Source organism: Oculina patagonica, chromosome 1 (assembly GCF_052425735.1).
Source record: "Oculina patagonica isolate OP01 chromosome 1, crgOcupat, whole genome shotgun sequence".
Lineage (NCBI taxonomy): Eukaryota > Metazoa > Cnidaria > Anthozoa > Scleractinia > Oculinidae > Oculina > Oculina patagonica.
In genome coordinates, this window is record NC_135758.1 from 37,148,127 (window position 1) to 37,163,830 (window position 15,704).

The following is a 15,704-nucleotide window of genomic DNA, read 5'->3' on the forward strand; positions in this document are numbered from 1 at the left end:
TTGGCTGAGAAAGTGGCGCGAAATTTTTAAGCCAATCACTAAGCGTAGCAATTCAAAACCAAAGCAAACGCAATTTACTTTCGACACTCAAGTGAAAAGCGCTCTAACAAAACGTGAAGATGTACCAAAGCAGAAATTAGACTGTTCATTGAAAGTTTCTGTAAAATATTAGGAGAATTTCGTCTTCGGGGAAGTCTCTTAGAATAGGTATTTAGTCAATTTTTATCTCGTTGTCACTAACGTCAAGTGAAGAAATAACAATCAATACTCCTCTTATGCACTTTTTTTTTTTTGGGGGGGGGGGGGGTTGGTTGGGGGTGGGCGCTTATTCGAGGCTGGGCGCTTATTATCTTTTCCTACCTACAGGGTGGGCGCTTATTCGAGGTTGGGTGCTTAATCGAATAAATACTAGTTATGCAACGCTTTCGAGTGGTATACTATGGAATATCCCACGAGTCACTTGTATTTTCTCGGTATACACACGAGCCTTTAGGCGAGTGTGTATACGAAGAAAATACAAGTGACAAGTGGGATATTCCATAGTATACCACGAGAAAGTGTTGTGTAACTATTTTATACCATGCCATAGAAAATACGCTCACTAAATTTCATCGAGAATAAGATCGCAGCGCACGATGGGAAGGTTGGGTTGAATACCGTCGAATATACAACGGCTTTCCTGCCTGTATTCTGATTGGCTGTATTTTCTATGGCATGGTATAAATACGGTTATCAGACAACGCTTTAACTTTTTTAAGATGTTTTATCCTGGTTACTAGTCCATTTCAACGTCTACCGTCAATACACAATTTTGTAAACTTTCAACCCTCAATGCTACGCCCCACCATTTTGGCTCTGTTGTAGCTATGCTGGTTTTTGGAACCGACAATAACAAGTTACAAACTCAGTTGTAGCTTGAAAGATTTTTATTGAATTTACATTTAATTCCCTACTGGCACAAAACTTACAGGTCTTACAGTCACTGAGTTACTATAACTGAAACGAATCGATTTAAAGCACAAGCCTTTACGTTCTGGAATAAAGTCAGTCAAATAAACGAGATACAATCCTTTAGCGAAAACTTTAGAAGGCGTGAAAAAATACCATGATTTGAATTACAAAGCTGTCATCATTTTATATGTTAAAAGCAATCAGGATTCTTTTAGGATCACAGTCATCTCTATGTCTGACTATCATTTTGGATGCACCGTTCTTTTTCCTGGACGAGGAAAATTAGGCGGCCATGTGTCGTCATACTGTTGGTCTACGTCTTCTTCCAGGCTGGAGGGCTTATAACTGTGAAGAAATTAAGGAAAAAGGCAAGCGTATTGGACCCTTAATCTGTCATTGCCGCAAGGACTTGGTAAGTGAGAGAGATTGCCCCACATATTATACCAGTTCAGTGTAGTGAGGTTGGGTTTAAACATTATGACCTTAACGCTCCAACTGACCCTGAAATGGGAAATGTTGGGCCACTGCTAAGGCCTGGAAAGGACTGTTCTGTCCAATCTTTAATTCCGATAAAGTAGAGAGCGGGAATGGCGCAGTGGTGAGAGCGCTCGCTAGCCCGGGTTCGATTCCCGGATCCTGCGTCAAGTTTGTTGTTGGTTCTCGTCCCTGCTCCGAGTGTTTTTCTCCCGGTTCTCCGGTTTTTCTCCCTCCAGGAAAACCAACGCTTCTAAATTCCAATTCAATCGGGAATCTGAGGGCCACAGGTTTGTCAGTCGAAAGACTGTTATGCGCACCCATGTAAAACAAAGTTGATTTATTTTTTTAGGGAGTACGTTGGTCTCAGCGGTGGACGCCCCTAAACATTGTTGGGGAAAATCCTTCCACAGCGTCATTCCTGTGTAATTTTATCAAGGTTTATTGGGGGGCAATAAAAGATTGGTTGATTAATTTGGGAAAGCTAAAATCATTGACAAAAGTGTTGACACATTATTAATTTAGGTCCTATTTTATTCACGGTTATTTCAGACTAATTTCATCCTTTCGCCCCACTTTTCCAACCCCCCTTCCCCCTATCAATGTTGTAGTTTGTTTTTGGGAGCCCTTTGCTACAATTTTACAACATTGGATGGGGGGAGGGGGTATTTAAGCAGACAGACATGAAATTTAAAACCTAGTAATAAATTTGCCATAAAAAACAGCAGAGCAAAGTCAATGTGTCAACTACTTTTGTCTAACTGTCGAAGCAATAACGAGACAAAGCTAGTGCTTTGATTGATCAGCACAGATAATTGACGTCGGCATTGTGACGGTGAAGGGAGGGACAGGGAGAGACAGGAATCAATTTACGTGGCGTAGTGCATGCCACTATTAGCTTCTATTTCCTTTCGATTTGCTCAGTATGCGTCACTAACAATTAACGAACTCTTCAACCTGCCCTAGAAACACTTTGTTAATTGGGTGAATTCTCACCTTATTTTTTTGGATTGCTTTTCATGTCTATCAGAGTAACTATGGTTTCATCGAATAAACACACTTCAGTATAGTTAAGTGTAGTTAGTTACAGGCCCTACATCAGCACCGTACAGGCCATATCGAGGGCACCACTCCAATCAAACGATTGATCCTAGCATACCCTTTCCGTATTTTGGCCAGAAAAAGGTTTTTTTTGTCACAATGCCTAAAACAAGAATCCATGTTTGTGACTAGATGCATAAAACCGTTAAAGGCAAAGTAGACGCTTGTACGTTAAAAGTTTAATTTCAACTGCAGACCGTTCTAAACCAAACATATAGTTCTGAAGAAGAACGTTTAAGTAAACTACCTTATAAAGTCGTCATCGTGTATCTTGTTTCGGAGGCGGTTGGTAGACTCTCTTCTTTTCCACTGCAATGGCAAACTGTCCGAGTTCCATTTCAAGTGTGTCATCCTTCGCATTTCAACACCTCGAAGACAAATACCAAAGAACAGGCCAAGGAAAGCGAGGAGAAGAATTTTCTTCATAATGGAAGTCACCCCGGCGTATTTAATATCTGTTCTCCTTCTTTTAAAGTACCTCGTACGTTCTGCTGGATAGCAATACAACGTTTGGGAGTCGTAGCGTCTGTTTGCGTCTTATATTAAGGCACTTGGATGCACTTAAACGGTCGATGACTGAGGTGGGCTCGAGTGCTATTTAAGTGCGGTTTTCAAGTAGATTCGAGACCGTTGGAACCAAAGGTCGGCATAATTAAAATCAGTCGCGATCGGATATTTTGTTCGGCTTCTTTCAATCCAAAGAACTCGTTAAGATAAAGAGCTCAAGTCAGAAACCGCCGGTTAAAACAAATATGTAAAATTTCCGTCTCGTAGGAAGACGTGTATCCGGCAAAAGTTAATAAAAAATAATGAAATAAAACTCTACAGAAGTGAAAGCAAACGATAAAGTTTTAGCCGTTTCATGCCCTGTGGCTATCAAACGGAAAGACAATCCTACTTTTTAAAACGTTTCTGCTTCAGTAATTTCTCATTGAAAACATACCATTTGAAGCAATTAAAATGACTCGGCGAACATTCGATCAGCTAGCTACAAATAATTATACAAACTGTGGCCACGCAATACTTCATCAAACAAGTATAACGCCTTCATCAAGCTTTATAAAGTTTATTTTCTCCCCACACAAGCGAGAGAGCTCAGTTAAAACATCACACACTGAGAGAAAACCTCATCCCTGAGAAAACTGTTCTTTAATTTCGGGTTTAATTTCAAAATCTGGGGCGGGAAAATGATAATTTTTGCGTGAGTGCTTTTCATTGCCATAAACCACAATAAACAAAAATCAAACAAGTCCGTTATCTATACTTGTGAAAAGATTCATCTCGAAAAAACTGTAAGGTATAATTACAGTAGAATAAAGAAAAATCATTATTTTTCGCATGGATGCTCTTCAAGAGAATAAACCACAAAAAACAAACAAAACAGACCGTTATCTAAATTTGCGAAATGATTCATCTGGAAAATAGTTATATGACACAATAGAATAAAGAAATGTTTTGCACCTTTCGCATGCAGAAACCACAATAAACAAAAACAAACAAGACTGTTAAACGTAACTTGCGAAAAGATTAATCTGGAAAAAATTATTAGGTATTTGAAATATTCTGCGCGAACATTAACGTCTGTTACACACTGCTAATTTTTCTGATCCAGTCTGTCAATTACATTTTCATCTTTGTTTATATAAATCAGTCACTAGGAATCCCTTTATTGTGTAAGAATGTGTATTTGAAATTAATATAACTCGATCTTGTAGTCATCGCAAGTTAAGATGCGGCAATTAAGTTGTTTTTAAACACAACCCTCTTGCGTATCGCGTTTATAAATTCTTTACATACAGTCTCAAAACCGCAAAACCGTTGAAATCCAACTGAACCGTGGACTTTAGACCTGAAAAAAATATATTCAGTGTAAAACCGTTTTCGATCGTTTTGAAACGTGTCCAAAGGAGCAATTTAACAGAGCGTCATGTTTTGTCTTCCTTTTAACATTGATTGCGTGATAAGTTGGTGTGTGTTTGTCCCTGACAAAATAATTAATTGTTGTTATGTCACCATGTATTAAGCCATGTTTCGTTTAGCTTGCCTTTAAATTTCTTGTGGGTCGAAGAAGGTTCCAGCAGGTTTACCGTATTTTCTCGGTTAAACGCCGGGCTCCGAATAAACGCCGGGTCTCCAAGCTGTATTTGAAAATAAACCCCTTAGACAATTATTAAAGGTTGAATATGCTTTAAAAATAATGTCTAATTATATAGCTGTCAAAAAAAATGAATAAAAATCATTTCCTAGAAACATAGGGCTTGAAAAAACTCCTGAATTCAAATAAACGCCGGCCCTATAGGGCCAAGTTTGAAATAAACGCCGGGGGCGTTTAATCGAGAAAATACGGTACTTTTTGCAGTGATTTGCTTAGGACGGGGGCATGCAGGGGTCTGGTTTTTCCTCTTCCCGTATTTCGTACTCCAGGTTCCGCCCTTTACTAAATGACTCCCAGCCTTTGTCCTTTCTATATTGCAAAATATAGAAAGCCACTTTGGTATTTCCGCTTTTTCCCGCTCTTTTGCTCACCGCGTGCACCTTACGCTCTGTTTCCTTTCCCCACTCCACCACAGAATAATTTCGACCATCGAGAAAATCGACTGGGCAAATATACATTTTGTGATTTAAATTTGTTCGTCGTTTTATTTTATATTTCCCTTTGTCACATACCCATTATCATAAACTTCCATGGAATCTCATAAACAAAGAAGGGACAAACAGAAACAAAAATCTTACCAAAAGCAAAACTAATTAAACACAAACAAAAATGCAGAGACTATGTCAGTACAAAGCGTTACACAACGTAGCCTCCAGCTCGTGCATGTAACACGGGACGAAGCATTTTGTTTATTGTCAGCTCAGATCCAAGCATTTAGAATTAAGTGCCTGATATGTTATCGCCGTTTAAGAATTTTCATCAGCGAAAACGGAAGGAATAGCAGTCGTTTAGTTATTAATGAAACTGAGCAAGGGGCGTCGTCTTTTAGAACGCGACAAACACAGCCCGTAACGAACTTAGTTCAAGAGAAGCTTTCGTTGATCTCGCCGTCGAGTAAAGTCAAGTGCCAGTTTTTTGTGGCTTTCCGGCACTGCCCTAGTGAAGGCAAAGATGGAAAATAATTATTTGATTAGTTAGAAGCGTACAATGGATAATGAAAACAATGAACAACTATTCACCGAAGTGGAGGTGGCTAGTGGTGAATATTTACCTCGCCGCTTGAGGTGAATAGTTGTTTTAGTATATTCTAAAACAATGAGATAAAATAACCCAAAAAGGATGATTTTTAACTCATTTATTCCAGTCAACGATTACAGTTTCGCGCGCGAGGTGCTCGGAGGTGAACAGCGAAGGATATCCAGAGTTTTAGTAGCCAATCAGAGCGCGCCAATAACGCAATCCACTGTTTTAGTATATACTAGTGGTAACTATTCTAAAACTTCCGTTTGTCTCCTTATCTAAGTCAGACTGTCAAGCAATGCGACAGAATTTGTAACCTTGCGCCGCCAATTTAAGTCTACCAGTGCATGAATCGCAGACTTTGAACCACTATGGTTTAAAGTTAGTCTAGGGTATTAATGATAATTTATTATATGGCTACAATAGTACGCGCGCTCTGATTGGCTGCTGAGCGGGCATTTTTTTCTTGTAATGACCGGGCATTATGAAAAATTTTCTCTGCTCGACGGTTTTTTAAGTTGTGAGAAAAAGCTACTAGTGCAATTGCGAAAACGACAATAAATACCGACAAAATGTAACTATCTTTTCAATAACTGAAAGAAAAATATTAGCATACCGATACTTCTTTAGTATGAACGACGAAGAGAGCCACAGAGAGCGAGAGCGAGTTTCACCTCGGTGTTTTTTTTAGATATTTTTAGAATAGCGCTAAAAGGCCATATAACAAATAACTTATTAACCTCGTCCGTTCGGTCATTACAGGGCAATCTCAGACCTCGGCCTTGATGTATTGACCTCGCTATCGCTCGGTCAATACATCAAGGCCTCGGTCTGAGATTCCCCTGTAATGACCTCACTCTCGGTTTATAAGTAGTATATGATTACAAATAATGGGACAGCAGGTGACAAAATATCCAAGGCGTGGGTATTCAGAGGTTGTGAGTGTTGGTTGGAAATTCGTGGGATTCTTATTATAGCAACAATTGGCAACTATTTGAAAATTCGACTCTTTTTCCCTGTTTTATGATGGTTTGCGCAAAAATCCAATCAGCAAAATGTTTGTTTCATCGGGTCTTAGTTCAGGCGATCACTTGCAGCTCGAAACATTGCTTAACACTCGCCATTGCAATTTTAAATCCATTACTAAAATTTCATAACAGTAAAAAGGAAAGTAGACAAATGGTCTACATATCGAACAGAAGCTTTGGGTAAATCTTTCCACTTCTTTCCTCGATTAAGCGCCCCTCCTCCAACAAGTTCCTTACAGAACCATGAAAATTACAATTAAAACCCACCTCTAGCCTTAAAAAGCAGTCATAATGAATGTATGGAGTAATAGGAAGCACAATAACTCCAGATAACTTGCCAGAAATAACACTGCATGTACAAAAAAAGCTAGCTCAGTTATAGAAATTGAAAATGAAAACCAAAATCTTGACATGAGCGCAATGCGACGTACATAAATTATTTAAAATGTAAACCAAAATAAATTTTTGATTGTAATGAACACTAGATTATCGATCTATCTATAAATGTTCTTTCTAGAGCATAAAAAAATGCTGACGATGCGGAATTCACAGAGATAAAAATAGTCAGATCGAAGTAATAAAATTGTACATTTTCTCTATCAAGGCGAAAGCAACCTTCAATAATCCAAATTTGATTTGATATTGATTCAATCAATGATTCAATATTGACTCCATATTATTGACAATTTCGCTTAAAATATTCTTTAAATTCAATACCAACTGAATTCTGCTTTATCTCTTCGATTCTCGAGCTCAGTAACATATAAATCGACTACCTAACTGATCACTTGCCATGCAGTTCTTTTAAATTACTTTCCAGATCGAGTGGCACACCAAGACCAAAACCAAGAAAGTGTCCTCGTGATTTTCTTCATTCCCGTCAATTTTGACAATGTATTAAGAGAAATTCGTTGTTTATCCATGTTAAAAATTCAAGGATAAGGATTTCAAGCTTCCGCAAATATAAAAAAAATTCAACTGAAAAATGGGAATTTACAGTGGCATCTTCCATATAGTGGCTCTTGCGATCCCACTGATTCCAGATCGAATTGGAATTAAGAAGTGTTGATTTTTGTGGGAGGAAAACCAGAAGAGAACCCGGAGAAAAACCCTCGAAGCATGGACGAGAACCAGCAGCAAACTCAACCCATATATGACGCCGGTTTTGGGAATACTTTAGAACATATTTTTTTACTTGTGTAGTATGCGAAATGGTCATGCCTTGGTCATTTTCGCATGACATAATAATAAAGTACTTAAAATTATTTTATCAAAAATGAAACAAAACAAGTTCTATTAAAAATGGTTTTATACTAATAATTAATCAAAAGCTGGCTTTACTATCATTTATTCTCTGTATTTATTTACCAATGTTGGTAAAATCTTACATAGCGGTAATGTATTTCTTTTTCATTTCACGCCGAGAAGATGACATTTCATGCGCCTTGTTTACTTCGGCCTTGCGTGAGATTTATAGCCATGCGGAGTTAATCGTTAGCAAATTAAAATAGCAGGGAATTTTTTTATGAATGCCACATTCAAAACCGTCACATAATTTTTTTAATTTAACTCAGCAAGAGTTTAAAGGCAAAAATAAATCACTTAATCACTGTTTCACGCGGTATTCATTTAATGCGAATAGTCGAATCTGAACAAAAGGGAACTGGTGTTTGCTCATATCACAGAAATTCTGTTCACAGATTCATTACCTGTATCAATACTCGTCTGAATGAGTGACGCGCCGGATCATAAAAACATCCTCCGCGATTATTATCACAAGCATTATTTTAACAAAGCAGTGTTCGCAGATTTGATTATTCTAGCATTTTAATTGACTCTCCCTCGCGGCGCCTTCGTTCATAATCGCGCGAAATCGAAATTATGAATTAAATTTATCTTGCTTTGCTGAACGTCTCAATTTTTATCTGATATAAACTGACACGTTCTCAAAGTGCTGATAAAACTAATGGCTTTAATGAAACAATTAAATTTCTTTTTTTATGTAAGCTGGAAGATAAATTAAATGTACCGAAGTAAAAAGGTGTTACGAATCTTTTATTCACTTAGCGTGATGTATTTAAGTTTAAAAATCTATTGGATTTAAATCCTTCCTTTTTGTAATTTTTTTCTTTTTGTTTTCTGTAAAATAAACTTACGTACTTTATGAAAAACTGAATTACAGCTAAATATATCGAGGAATATTAACATTTCTTCGTTCTCTCCTCTCAACAACTCATATCTACCATTCTAATACCACAAGAAATAAAACAAAACCAAAGAAATTAAAAGCGTAACCAAGATTCACATTGAAATATAATTATATTTAGTTCACCTGCAAGGGTGAGTCACTTCAGCCCCATTTAACAAGTTTCATTAAAATCATACCCTTAATTCAATTTTTAAATTACACTCTGAAGTCAAAAGAATATCTTTAGTAATGTATTTATGTTTTTCATGGAAATTCGACTTATTATAAAGCACAGCGTTGTCCGAAGTAGTCTCAAGCACGCGAACTTGTTACGAACGAAATCGCCTGGTTGCAAAACGACGTTTGTTTAAAAAAGGTTTGCTCGACGAAAATTTTAATCACAATTGAGCTCAGTTTGTTGCTAATCTTTCTAATCAAGTTCGTGTTCAATTTCCTCTCTTTACCAAATAAGTCACAAATCAGTTGCGACGACTTCATTACCGCGGGACAATCTGTGATTGAACAGCCAATGGGAACGCGACAGTGAACTCAACCCTGTGTATAGAAAACCAGGAGGCGTGCAGCTGATATGTGTAATTACTGTAACATTTGTTCCCCCCGATTGATTGAAATAAATTTGATAGCCAGCTTGAAACAGCCTTCAAACTCCGTCAAGCACTTACAAGGTCAACACAACATCGAGCAACCAGAAGTTCCGCAGTTTGGACGAAGACGATCGAGAAGAAACACAGAACGGTAATATCAACCGACAAACAGTACCCTAAGGTTTTCTGGTCTTATCTCATCATGCCAAAATCATTCCTGGTTCGAGTCCGAAAAGGATTCGCGGATGTAACTGAAAGCACGCCTCAAGGTTAGAAAATGGATTTTGTTATCTCCCTCGCGTACGTTAGTTAATCTTTTTGTCATTGATTTTGCTAAGGACTGAAAAAAATCTTTTCTCCGTTATTGATTTTGCAAGCCTACTTTAAAATTAAACGCAACGCAGTATTTTTCCTTGTTTCGGGGCGGGCTAAAAGCAGTTTTAATTCGTTACATTGAAGAGCATATTTAATGCTTGATAGAATAGTTATTTAATGTGTAGAGTCTGGTATTTTAAAGGAGAAAAATAAAACGAAAAAGAGTGATAATCTTTTGATTTTTAGTTGCTACGTTTCGAATTGTACAGTAGCTTGTGTACCATCTATTTACAGTTTCTTCAAACATTTTTATTATAAAATAAAGCCTGAATTTACTCTACACGGTGTGAAATTTTCATGAATTGCGTTCTAGACCGGCAATTATACCTACGAGCTATGCACCTAAGAGAGAAACGACAATTTTCTCCAAAAAATACTACAAAAAAAACACCGATCAGAAAAAAATATATGATTTCCATTTTTTATTTTCAGTACACTTAATAATTCATTGCTTTGCTTTATAAACTTTTGGTATTTCTTTGCATTTGTCTTTTGTTTGGTTTACACCCGGCTGAGAGAACTGAAGAAATTTGATTTCCTTTGGAAATTTGATTTCCTACAAAATCACAGTTTTGAACGTGTACTCAAAAAGCTCATTTGTATCAAGTCCGGATATGAGATTTTTCCTTATTCAATCGGCGCTTAAGCAAACAAAACATGGAAGAAAGGTGAAAAGTGACTCTTATTTGTAGGACAATAGTTGGCTTCATAAAAGACATTCTGATTTAGTATTTGCCCTCGCGCGGTAGGAAGCGTTCCGGTACTATTGAAGATTTTAATCTGCGGGAGGGCAATATAAGGGCGATATTTACCCGCTAACATGATGTGAACTTGCTTTATATAGAATTTAATCCCCCGTACATGTAAACAATTTTTTCCTCGCCCTTCTTGGGCAAGAAAGAGACGACACCTTATAGCTGATTTAAAGATTGGATTTCGTTCAATTTACTTTTCAATGAAGTTAATCTACATAATGAGTTAAGTTCACTGAGTAAATAGCCAGTGATTAAAGAGGAAGCATATACGTTCGATTTCACCTGCTCTATTCAGTCAGCGAGAATTATTCAATCACAAATTCGCTTTATCACTTTCTCGATCAGTATTGCGCACGAGGTTTCGAGACGTGCTTGTTACATTAATAAATTTCAATTTCAGACGAGTTAAGAATCAAACCGCATTTTAAAGGCGTTGTCATCTACCTATACTTGACTTCGTTTATCAGTGGTAGAAAAGTGAGTTGCTTAAGTCGCTGGATAAAAATCAGAAATCAGTTCCTGTTTTGTGAAGATTGCAAGTTCTTATCGGACCTGCAGAGGAAGTCACCTCAGTGATGCTTCGCAGTAAAAGGCGACGATTTTTCTACTATTTTCGTCTAGCAATAACTGAGAGCCGAGAACACTGATCAAGACAATTTTTTCTCTGCAGTAAATTATTTCTTTTGTATCATCTGTTTGGGGGAGAAATTTTTTTTAGATCAGTCTTTTCTACGGCAAAATGATTAGAAACTGAAACTGCTGATAACGAAATTTCATGATTTGTACCTTATGTAACTCCTATTCCAGCAACTTTCTTTGCATCTTATAACGCAAAGGGCTTAAACTATATCTACAAAACAAGCTATGTTCCGCAAGTAAATATTGTTTAGCTCGCGAGGCGACAAAAGTCAGAATCGAATCGGAAAGAGTATTTCTAAGATGTGGCAGAACTGTCTGGCCGATGTTTTTACTGTTTCTAAACACTGGCACAAGAGGCATCGTTAGGTAAACAACTGAGCACCAACAATGATTCAGCTGTGACACTCAAGTGAAGTTCACATCAAGTTTGAATAGGAACTTCCCTTTTGTGAGACTCATTTTTCCGGAGTTTGACTCGAACAATCAGTCAATTTTGAGATCTATTTAGAAAAAATTGTTACTAGCTTTCACTTTCGTTTTGTCAGTAGATAAGGCTTATCAATCCGTGTTTCCTAATTTTTAATTTTCTCGCGAGCGCATAACAAATAGAGCTATTTTTCTTTCTTTGGCGAATATTCGTCTTGGTTAAAGCATTTTATATTCAACTTTCCAATCGGAAGCTCGGAAATGCAAGCCCTTCGTAGCCTAAGGGAAACTGAAATTAGCTGAATAATTTAAAATTTTGAGCTTTTTGAGCGAATGTTTCGTTATCACAAGATAAGAAATTTTGATATTTATGCTGCAAATCATTCGTCCAAGGCGTTATGAGGCAGATTTCTTAGTGCAGGCCCCATATGCATAAGAACTGACGTGACCAGCTCTTCAAGCTTGAAATTAATTTATATTTTTTTATCGTTTCTGTGCGTCACACGCAGTTTAACAATTTCTTTTAATCAGTGAGCGTGTTCTCTTCGGTTCCTTAAATAGTTACCGTGGTCAGTGCATGACGTCTTCAAATTGCCGTTGATGTCAGAAGTTGAAAAGAAAAGAAACACCTTGAAAAAAAGAGGCCATACAGAATGGGCATATTGTGGTCATTTGTTCCGCACCAAACGTTCTTTTCGAATTAACGAGTAGAATCTAAGCGAGCAATCTCTTTTGTCTTCAGAATCACTATCATTGTTCATCAGCCTCGTTTAGTAAAACATTATAGAAAAGGGCTTATAAGTAATTTCTTTGTGCATTTCAAGTGAGCAGTTCTGTACGTTAGGCAAGTTTTGTTCAGACCACATTTCCATTGAACGCATGCTTTGTCGTTCAAGATCTTTCTGTGTCAGTGTTTTTTAAAATGTTTGTTTCAACTAGTGCATTTCTCCCCGGTCCTTCTCAGTATCTTTCTTTTGTATTTGTATTTGCTGTTGCCGCCGTTTGTTTTTGTTTTGTGGTGTTTTAGTTTTTGTTTTTGGGAAAGCGCCTACGGATGTAAGGTTGTAATGCAAAGAAGGAAAGAAAAATAGTGCCTAATATAAACGTTTAAATTACCCCAAAAAAATAAGTCAAATAAAAAGCCCTTTAGCCCAGAGCTATTATTGGAAGTTTGCAGTATTTGCTGCTGAGTCATACAAAATGGTGTAAAGCCAATTGAAAACGATGATTTGAATTGACATGAAAGAAATGCCTGAAAGTTGTAGATGGTGTAAAATAGACGATATTAAAACTGTGAGGGAGTGCAAAAACGCATGGCTAGCGCTTTATATCAAGTTCAGCATTGAATCAAGTAAACTTTAATTTTTATCTTTAGAGTTTTGAAACTGGAACTGGCGGCTATCTGTTTTTGCCATTGCTCACATTTCGCCACTAATCAGACATATCAAAGTTATTCTTTAGTAGCTGTCTTTTCTACTTTTTCTATGGAAATAAAAAATCATCCATATTTTAGAGAAACCTGCTATCTTAATACTCGGAGACACCTCAAAAGGCATTAGCTCCTGCTACTCGTGTGTGTCCCTCGAGCAGAGTCTATTCGTGGGCTTTTAAGTTGTAGAGATAGATTGAAATAAAGATGTTGCTATTGTTGTTGTTGTTGTTGTTGTTACTGCTGGCTTCTCGAGAAGAAAGTGACTGATAAATAAACTGAAAAGAGATTCTTATGCTTCCTTATGTGCATATATCTACATTCAAACTTATTTTTATTTTGTTTTCGCAGAATTAAAACTTCAGGATAGCAACTTTCCATTCCTTATTCAAGAGTCAAAGAAACATTGGTTGCCAGTAGAGCAAAGTCCTTCAGTAACCTTAAACGCACCCAATTCAAAAAGCATTCCCGAACTTAACCCGTCAACAAAAGACATGAAAATGACATTCGACTGCAAAGATGTGCATTTTGAGGAGACCATGAAAACGCAGCGTGAAAACGAGTTGCAGCATGCGCAAGCCGACTGTCACGAGGCGTTCACGTGCAACACCTGTCAGAAAATATTTTGCACGCCGCACGGTTTGGAGGTGCACGTGAGGCGATCGCACGCAGGTAGCCGACCATACGGTTGCGCCACGTGCGGAAAGACATTCAGTCATTACGTAAGCCTCGCGCAACACAGGAAGACACATTCTACTGTGAAGATATTTGAATGCAAGACCTGTGGCAAACATTTCAAGCGCTCCTCGACCCTGTCCACACATATGCTGATCCACGCCGACATCAGGCCATTCTCGTGTGATTACTGCGGCAAGAGATTTCACCAGAAGTCGGACATGAAGAAACACATGCTCGTGCACACAGGCGAGAAGCCTCACAAGTGTCGCCAGTGTGGAAAGTGCTTCAGCCAGTCATCAAATCTCATTACTCACAGCCGCAAGCATCTGGGATTCAAACCGTTTGCCTGTCAGACCTGCAGTAGAGCGTTCTACCGCAAAGTGGACTTAAGGAGGCACAGCCATGTTCACCGGATCAGTTGCCATAGCAACAGTAAAACGTACGGAGAGTTTTGTTTTGATCCGACGATACCGGCTTCTTTCCGCGTCGCCTAATTAACAATTCTCCTCAGATTCAAATAGGAGCACGAGTCGTTGGAAACTCTCGACAGCGTTTAAACTACGCCGGTTCCAACTGGGATGTCGATAGCGCTGTTTTTGCCCTAATTTGTACACTACACTTTATTTTCTCAACAACATTGCAAGTTGGGATATGGATGTCAAGAATATGCAGAGAATTCTCTAACATGTGACTGTGATTGCAGTGCATGGTCGCAGCCTGATAAGAACGTTATACATGATATAAATTTACATTACGAAACAGTCGCATCAGTTATAGTAAATAATGACAAAATACAGCAAATTTTGCTCTTGTTGAAACTTGATCATTGAAAAAATTAATGGCGACGATAGTGAATATTATCTCGGCTTGAGAAGTACAGAGGCGGGAAAATAAACATAATTTGTTAATTCGCTGACAACACAGCTAGTTACTAATAAATATTTGCTTATCTGTGAACCGCCTTACTATTTGGAGAAGCACGCAACTGAATTGTGTTGCAAATAGCTTGTATAACTAATAAAAGTAGAAATCTAAAATGTGTTTGTTTTATCCAGAAACATTAATGGACAACTGTGGCAGGTTGTGGCTTCACTCTTATGAAATGTGAACAGCCGAGAACAGTGCTGTTGTTGAGCCACTCTTATAGTCCGGAAACATTTGCTGCTAAGAAAAAATTTCGTGATAAAAAATAAAGAAAAATCAGCACTGAAATGAGAGAACATGATGAGTCACACTCAATATTCGTTCGATGTCATGACGTAAGAGAGGAAGACGTTTTCCCACGTCAAATCTTTCGCAACATTTACCATCAGAGTCCCACAAATGAATGTCACGTGACTTATCATTAGCCAATTCTTGAACACCCGTGTTGATTTCATGTCAAATAATTTATTTTCCAAAAATATTGTGGCATAAGTTAAGTTTAACTCACGGAATATTTTTTTTTAACAAAGCGAAACAACGTTGCTCGAGCTAAATTTCTTTTTCGGTATATAACTGCTTAATTTAGGAAGTAGTTTGAGTGCACCTAGCGTTTCATAATGGGTATTCAGTTAAACAAATCTGCCACAAACCGAGTTAATAACCACCTTATTGCACAGTTTATTAGGTACGTGTACAGTTTATTAGGCCGGGCTGATAACTTCATAAAAATAAGCTAGTCGATAAAGACAGTGTTGACTATACTGAAGTGTTACATCAAATGACAGTAGTTTACAGCCTCGGTATAATTTGAAATCTGCAAGTTCAGTCGAAGAGTTATCGAGCATTATGACCAACTTGTTTTACACCCATCATTTCTCCTCCAGCTGCGACTGTGTTTTTAGCGAAAGCGGATGTTAAAATCAAGGGATGTGACTTGAATCCGATTATATAAGCTA

The 15,704-nt window shown here is 37.7% G+C and overlaps 1 protein-coding gene and 1 long non-coding RNA gene across 2 annotated transcripts; one reads left to right on the top strand and one right to left on the bottom strand.

The window, feature by feature from the left end:
- Window positions 1–908: 908 nt before the first annotated feature.
- On the bottom strand, window positions 909–4,621 carry LOC144628531 (uncharacterized). The gene is made up of 2 exons (XR_013566262.1): window positions 2,774–4,621; window positions 909–1,296 (listed from the first exon to the last, which is right to left on the bottom strand). It is a non-coding gene; the product is annotated as an uncharacterized LOC144628531 (long non-coding RNA).
- A 4,928-nt stretch (window positions 4,622–9,549) lies between these two features.
- LOC144628265 (uncharacterized) lies at window positions 9,550–15,000 on the top strand. The gene is made up of 2 exons (XM_078486337.1): window positions 9,550–9,791; window positions 13,498–15,000. The coding sequence occupies exons 1-2, from the start codon at window positions 9,725–9,727 to the stop codon at window positions 14,316–14,318; spliced, it is 888 nt and encodes a 295-aa protein (XP_078342463.1). The 5' UTR covers window positions 9,550–9,724; the 3' UTR covers window positions 14,319–15,000.
- Window positions 15,001–15,704: the final 704 nt, after the last annotated feature.